This window comes from Brachycentrus maculatus, unplaced genomic scaffold (genome assembly GCF_059751285.1).
Source record: "Brachycentrus maculatus isolate JH-2025_06_01 unplaced genomic scaffold, ASM5975128v1 h1tg000213l, whole genome shotgun sequence".
Lineage (NCBI taxonomy): Eukaryota > Metazoa > Arthropoda > Insecta > Trichoptera > Brachycentridae > Brachycentrus > Brachycentrus maculatus.
The window spans coordinates 170,231-179,165 of NW_028280964.1; the positions used below are offsets into that span (position 1 = coordinate 170,231).

Genomic DNA, 8,935 nt, shown 5'->3' on the forward strand with positions numbered 1-8,935 from the left:
TCCGAAAACATGCACAACTGAAAATTGTCGATTTTTGATATATGACTTTCTCGAAAGGAGTGAGCGAAATGTGAATTTGCAATAAGTTTACGCATAACTTGTTTTCTGGAGTTTAAATATTGGTTAATGAACGACTACCAGAAATCAATGGCTAGGTACCTTAATTACGCACAGATTACAAGTTTTCTCGTTCAACAACTTCCTCATACTCGAGTGCAAAAAATGTTTTCCAAGTCGCTCAGCGTTGTAACAAATTTGTAATAATTTTCCAGGGATATTTAAATTAATTACGCTGCGTTAGACGTTAATTTAACATCTCTTTTACCTTAAGTGGGTAAGTTATTATTGTTTTGCCTCGGTTTATTATCATGACCGGGTTTTGGGGGTTAATTCAAATCTTATTTTATGGCTGTTCTTATTGATCTAATAAATGTTTTGTTGGCTTAAATTTTGCGTGACTCAATTACTTCATTCTTCGAGAGATTTGTGATTATATATATATATATATATATATATATATATATATATATATATATATATATATATATATATATATATATATATATATATATATATATATATATATATATATATATATATATATATATATATATATATATATATATATATATATATATATATATATATATATATATATATATATATATGTATATATAAATATATGTATATATAAATATATATATATATATATATATATATATATATATATATATATATATATATATATATATATATATATATATATATATATATATATATATATATATATATATATATATATATATATATATATATATATATATATATATATATATATATATATATATATATATATATATATATATATATATATATATATATATATATATATATATATATATATATATATATTTATATATATATTTATATATGTATATATATATATATATATATATATATATATATATATATATATATATATATATATATATATATATATATATATATATATATATATATATATATATATATATATATATATATATATATATATATATATATAATATATATATTTATATGTATATACCTATATATATATAGGTATATATTTAATTTTTTTATTTAATATATTTACATTTTTATGTATAACATAATACATTTGAATCATTTATACATATGGAGAACTTTTATATTTCGATTCGCTGTGCCTCTCTGCTTTTTTCATCTAATCGATGTATTATGAAGATAGAAATTATGTTTTAATAATTTTATTTTAAAAACCTATTCTAAATATTTTTAATTATGACAAAATTACACACAAATATACAGATGTCATTGCTATACAAGTTACATCATACTAACGGACTTCGGCGTTCATTAACGTCGATACTCCTTTAAGGAAAATTTGCACTGACGTTCATTTACGTCCATACTCTCGGACAGGTAAAGTTTATTTTTTAGAGTGTTCGTTTCTTTTATATTTTCAATTTCTAAAGGGAGGCTGTTGAACTTTTTTATTCATAAGCATAATCTGTCATCTCTTCGCAAAATGCAGCTGAATGTGTCAGTTACTTACCTCTTATTAATCAGGATTTAGCCAGCAGCGCCATTTCGTCCATCAATTATTGTAATTACTTACCTATTTTATTTTTATCTTTGTTTATGAGGCGAATGTAGTAGAAAATAGAAGCAAAGGAAAACCTAAGAAAACTTTTGAGTTTTTTCTCATTTAATTGTAGTGAAAGTTTTTTCGTAGATACTTATGAAAAGGCACCATCCATCCCCTTGTTACAAACGCCTGTATTGAGGCTCAAACTATTAGACAGTGTGGTTACTTAGTTTTTCAGTTTTATTTATCGATTATTATTTCATTCATTCATTCATTCAAACCCTTATCCGCACCCCAATTGTGCACAGGATGCTGCATCATATAAATGCAGGGTTATCTTGATCGTTAACACACGAAGGAAAGGTGATAAGCCCTTAGCTTCAGGAACCAGTCTAGGGTAATATTGAACAAATATTAGAGTGAAAATAAACCCTTATTATATATATTTGACAACCCCCTGGGAATCGAACCCAGGACCTCTAGCACGGTAGCTACACACGCTAACCATTACACCACGATAGAGGACAATAATGAAAATATATGAAACAATAATCTAAAATAAAATGTATAACTCTGTCTACCATACGCAATTTTAAAGTATTGCGTGTGTTGCTGTAACGTTCAATAGATGGTACTGCCATTACAGTTATAAAAAATTACAAAACAGTGAATGACATTACACTATAAAGGCTGACAAAATTAGGCAGGTTATTTTTTACCCTTATTTTACTTTTAATGTATGTAGGTATGTGTTTTCTTTACAATATTTTGAGTGTGTCCAAATACTTGTTCACAAAATTCTCCATATTCTTCTTCATCTTTGATGAGATGTCAAAAAATAATACGTATTTTCTGTTTGTTTCAGCATTCAATGTTGTATTTCTTCCACCACTACGAGCTGCCCGTGATAATCCAGCAGGCGCAGTTGCAGCGCATCTTGCTGAGGACGCAGCACGCGGCGGGTCACGCCCAGCCGCCGCCGGCCCCGCCGCCCGCGGGCACCGCCACCCAGACCTCGCCGGCGGTCACCGCCCAGTCCACCACCCAGACCGTGAACTCCGCCACCACGCAGTCCACTACACAGACCACGGAGACGGGCGTCACCACCCAGACCCGCCAGTCCACGACGCAGACCCCCCAGTCCGCGACGCAGACACCCCAGTCCACGACGCAGACCCTCCAGTCCACGACGCAGTCCCCCCAGTCCGCGACGCAGTCCCCCCAGTCCGCAGCGCGGACCCGCCAGTCGATCACCAGGGCCGCCATGGAGACTGGTCAGACAATAGCCCAGATACTAGCTCAGTCGGGAGCTCAGATGACGCAAACGGGTCCAGATGCGAATCAAGATTGGGATATCCAACATGTCAATCCCTCTCATTTGATCAGGACTATAGAATCCATCGTCGACATTCTCGTCCCTGATGGTCCTTCCACATCTGGTTGGGACGCGTCGAAACCCATTCCGTCTCCCGATGACGATGCGTTCGACCGTTCCGGATCGCGGTCGGAAAGAACGTCTCAAGAGGAAGACGCTCACGACGTTGATCCCGAGTCTACTGCTGACCCGTCATATGATCAATCGATAGACCAAGACACTCTGGGAGTAGGTATCCGGTTACGTTCGCCACAGCCGACGAACGAATCGGATCCGTTCACTTCGGGCGTTTGCTTCGACGACTCGAGACCGTGCAGCAGCGGTCTGCAGTCATTCGATGGAAGTCCTCGAGCAAGTCACTCTTCCAACACTTCAGATAACATTCTGGATACGTTAGACTAGTTATATCGGTAGATCTTCACTTCTCTTTATCGCTTTGCTGTCGATTTTGTTCCAATAACTAATGTAATAATCAATAATATTAAAATAATGTCGACACACTATATGTTTATCCCTCGGTAATGAAATATAATCTCTTTTACCCAGTCAAATTAATGTTTTTATTTATTTAAAATATTTTAATGAAACAGGTTTTTCACTTTTAATTGGATGCTTAACATATCAAATTGGACTTATATAAAATTATATATATATATATATATATATATATATATATATATATATATATATATATATATATATATATATATATATATATATATATATATATATAAATTCATATTTGTTCTACATATACCGTCGATGTGAATACCTACCTGCCTACATATTTTATTCTCTAGACTACCAAGTGCGTTAGTCGTCAAGTTGGCAAGCATGCGCGGCGCGCTGACATAGTCTGTGCGCGCAATGTGTACTGAAGATACACTGGGTCCAATTTGGTATGTTAAACGTCCAATTTGAAGAGAAAAACCTGTACAATTTTTGACCCAATTTTCTTTCAATGCTCAAGGTAGAAAACCCAACTAGCATGTACATTAACCTTGTAAAATAAATCTTTAATCTTTATTCTTCAATCTAAAATATTTATATGTATATTTTTTTTAAAACTTTATTTTTATGTTTTTTTTTGGAAAATTACTCCTCAATTCGCCTCTGTTCACTTCGTCGGGTTGTGGTCCCGTGGTTAGTGTCGCGGACTCTTAAGTCAGAGTTTCTCGGTTCGAACCCACTCTACCACAATCTGTACCTATTTCTAATAATGAGCCGCTTAGGCTCACAGAAATAGTATGAAATCGAAATATTTGTGTATGTAATAAAAACACTAATATTTCTCTTTTATTCAAAAAAAATATATGTATCAGTTTATCTTTTTTCTTCTTCTTTTTTCTCTTACAATCAAGTAAGTATATAACCTTCAATATCTGCTTCCTTGAGAATTAAATATGTTCCTTTGTATTTTTTCTAACTGCACCTCCTAGCGGAATGTTTATTGTATTCTTATATATAAAATGAAATTCTTAATTGATATCTACTTTATTCTGCGAATCGAGTGGGTGTACAATTATATGACTGTATTAGAAATGTTTTTGTGAAAATACAGGGTGTCCCATAATAGTTAAGTAGGTAAAGTAAAATATCGTAAATTTATTACTGTTTTTAAAATGACATAAATTTAACAAACTTTTAAAATAACTTGCCAGGTTAGCATCGTATATATTTTTTTCATGGTGAAGAGTCAAAGTCACCTAAATATTTATTTTAAAATCATTGACCGGGCATTAATATTTTTTTCCGGCAAGGCAAGCCAGTATTGGTAATATTTTGGACTGCGATCAACAGAATAGTTATTCAGTATTATATAACTAAAATTAGAATCCTAAAACGTGAAAAATCCAAAAAGTGGCACTCAAAAAACTGATCTAAGGGTAGATGTTCGAAAAAAAAAATTGCTTTTTTAATGAAAAATGAGCTGATTTTATAATTACTTCATTATTAGAAATTTTGATATAAAGAATTGCTTTGTTTTCGTAAAGTGAAAAGTGTTTATGTTCAATTATTTTTTTGTGTGTCATTATGAAACATAAATAAGAATCCTAAAACATGAAAATTTGAAGAAGTGGCATACAAAAAACTTATCTAAATGGTAGATTTTCGGAAAATTCATAAAAGTGGAAATTTCTGGAAAACTAAGGTACTTTTACGTAGGTCATATTTTTATTTTTTGGTGAGTCATAAACTGGCCTAACACCCCTTAAAAGGAATACGTTGGATTACGGGACACCCTGTATATGTGCTGAAATGTATGATTTACTGTATTTGAAATTCAATATATATTTAAAGTCTTATGCTGCCCTAGTAAATGTATTCAGCATAAAATTATTTATTTATTAAGGGTGCTGCAAGGGAAATAAAATACAAATAGTTATTAAAAATCATGTTTATTTTTAAAAATTGTTATTAAGATCATTGTTTATTAAATGTATAAATTTCGAATGAAAATAAATAAAACACTCTTTTTTATATAAGATTTGATACATTTGAATAAATTATCCTCTCATACATTATTTATTCCCATAATTTTTATTGTTGTGGATCACATTTTTTATTTCTTTTCTTTTTAAAATTTTGAAAATATAAATTAAAGGGAAAGTAAAAAAGACATACATTTTACAAGCATAAAATTTTTATTCAGTGTTAATTAAAAATTTTAACAATCACAAATGATAGAAATGTTTTTTTTTTACATTTAAAGTTAAATTAAATTTCCTATGAATAATTCTTTATTTTTTTATCTGACACTGGATTATTCACCCTTAGAATGATATATCAATATGTATTAATTTAGAGACCTATAATAAATATTCACATATCGTAGTCATACAGGAGAAAGTGACCAAGTGCATTTTTTTTACAAAATGTGAAAATTGACCATTTGATATCTCACTACCTTAATTTTGCCCTGAAAAAATCCCAAAGGACTTTAAACTTGGAAGTATAATACATTGACTTGTTAAAAAAGACTGCATTGATGTTTATTTTCTTGCCAAGCAAAAGTCACTTAAATGGCCCTCCTGAATATTTTACGTTTTGTTAGTTGGTCACCTTCTGCTGTACGACTACGATACGTATCTTACATTATTTGTACAATTCTTTGTAAACGATTGATATAAATTTTTATATGTTTACAATATCGTTTAATATTATGTAATATATAATTTTTTTAAACAGAATCCAGTGTCTATAAATAAATATGTACATACATATGTGTTTTACGTATAGATATGACATTATGAATAAAAATTAACGCGTATGTACGATATGATTATTATGTTCTTGTATTTGATATAAATAAATTCGTAAAAACTTTTCTTTTGGTTGTATATATTTTTTATACTCATATATCGCTCACTCCTTTCAAGAACGTCATAAATCAAAAATCGTCAATTTTCAGTTGTGCATGTTTTCAGAATGCCCAGAAAATGTACTACATCCCAGCAAAAACGGCATATTTTTAACTTAATATTCACCCGCTTCAGGGCAGAAAGTGTTGTTTTTGCATTTTGAAGAAAAGGTATTGTTTAATTTTTTTTTTAAATATACTAAATATTTTTCAAATGGAGAAAAAACCTTCAGGTTTTACCTAAAAAGATCTGTTGCACAGTAAAAAGTTCAATAAGTGGCTTGATATTTATTTTTAATACATTGTATTATATTTTTAAACTTTAAAAACGTTCTCCTGAAAACTCAAGTTTTTTGATTTATGACGTTCTTGAAAGGAGTGAGCGATATGATGTATTACCAAACCAACGACCATGTTATAAAATATTTCATAATATATAAAGTAATGATCACATTTGTATTGAAAATATTCAGCATTTTTTCAGGAAACATTTGAAAACCGAATATGTTTGTTAAATTTTTATACAATATAGGAAACATTTTGCAGTTTATTTTGAAATCAAGACATACATTTAAAAAAATGGATGTTAATGCTAAAATAACCTACTCAATCCGATGGTGTGAGCATGATGACTATTTTTCATATATCCAATTCATGACTTAAACAAGGGATCAACAATAGAAATATACAAAAATTTTGACATTTGTATTTTTTTTTTGGTCTCAAGGTTTTTGACTAATCAATCATTTGTGTTCAAAATATCGCATTTTACATGGAGTCACACATCTGAAGACTTTTTTCCAGACGAATTCATAAATGACAATAACATTTTTTTATCACTCACACCAAGGACTATGTTGTCGTACTAAGGACAGAACAGGTATCAACACTCTTATTGACATTCTTTTAGTGTTATATGATTTTGAGAAATAAAAAGACTTTGTTTTTTGATCCACTCACATTTTTATTAAAAACCAACTAGTTTCGGCAACAACCTGTTGCCCTCTTGAGGGTTTTTATATCACAATGATCCACAAAGTTAATGCTTTTTATTTAAAATATTCTTTTCGTCATTTTTGCTGTGTAAAAGTTGCTAAAAATTCTGCTTTTATTGTTCCATAGTTTATATGTATATATCACAACTCTTATCATAGTGGTGTCGATATAACGTTCAACACTATCGATCACCGATATATATATTGATATTTCGGTGCCTTTTATATATCGCTCATTTGGTGCAACAATGGCTTATTTACACTTTTAGAAATATTACAGGAGATTCCATTCAGACGTAGCAACAGAAATGGTGCCATTTTACTCAATTCTACAATGACACTCGCGCCATCTCGCAGCATTTCACCACAAAATCAATTCAGTCCATGTTTCTCCCGATGTCAATAGTCTTTTGGGACATTTTGACATATAATAATAATAACAAATCCCTTACCGCACCCCAATGGTGCATAGGGCACTGCTTCATATAAACGCAGTGTTATCTCTATCGATTACACATGAAGGAAAGGTGATCAGCCCTCCACTTCAGGTACCAGTCCAGTGTAATATTGAATAAATAATAATAATTTTGACATATAACTTGTTTAAAAAAAGTGTAATTACGGCATTTTTGCACCAAATGAGCGATATGCCGATAAAATGAGTCTCTTTTTGGTATGTACATTTGGTAGTTATTGAGTTATATGTGGTCCCCAATTCTGTGCTTAGTACGCCAATATAAACATGGTTTCGTTTTACACATATCAGCAAAATGTATCCGCTACCATAATCTGGATTTTAAAATTATTTAAACATAAAAACAATATATTTTATATATTTTTAAAGCCTTGTTAACTTTGAGGTGTGGTAATATAACATTTTCCTTATTATTTATCGTTCATTTTGTGTAAAATATTCCCATTGTGATTCATTTGTCTTTTTTCTCTCTTTCAAGCTTTTATTTTTGTGTAAATGTCAGACCGTAAATTTTTCATCTAAGTTCGACCCGATGATGGAATGATTGTTCCGAAACCGGCAGTCACGAAGAAGTATTTTTAAAATAGTATTACTCAAAGTGAACGATAAATGGTAAGGGGAGTGTTGAAAACAATATTTTATTTTATTAAACTCAAACTTTTTTTTTGGTTAACTTAATTATATTTTAAAAATCATCCAATATTTATTTTATGTTTACTTTAGTTTGGCATCAGATAACCATTTTTCAAAACTTTTTTGCTATTAACAACCTCACGTAATTATTATTTTATTTGTTTTTTTATTTTCAAAATATAAATTATTCATCAAATATCAATTATCAATCATTATATGATATGGAATTTCGTTGCTGTAATGAAAAATAAAGGCTTGATTGTAATAATATTAATTTATCATAATTACGTTTATGCTATGTGTAATATATTATAAAAATAACTGATGTGATTTTTTTTTTATTATGATTATTATGATCCAAAATGTCAGTATTGTTTCACGTTTTATTTTAAATCTTCCTAAACTATATCTATCGTCAGCAACCGATTCTGACTTCGCGATTATGTTCGAACCTATCATACACCTATTGAATATTTAACGTCTAACC

The 8,935-nt window shown here is 30.0% G+C and overlaps 1 protein-coding gene across 1 annotated transcript in view; it reads left to right on the forward strand.

Annotated features, from left to right (window-relative positions):
* LOC148306999 (uncharacterized) overlaps positions 1-3,535 on the forward strand; it is a gene marked incomplete at its 5' end in the record, with an annotated part of 171,539 nt that extends 168,004 nt beyond the window's left edge. Inside the window, one exon of the mRNA XM_088264066.1 lies at positions 2,475-3,535. Within this exon, the coding sequence (XP_088120192.1) occupies positions 2,475-3,386 (912 nt within the window). The remainder of the gene's footprint in view (positions 1-2,474) is intronic.
* Between the last annotated feature and the right edge of the window lie 5,400 nt (positions 3,536-8,935).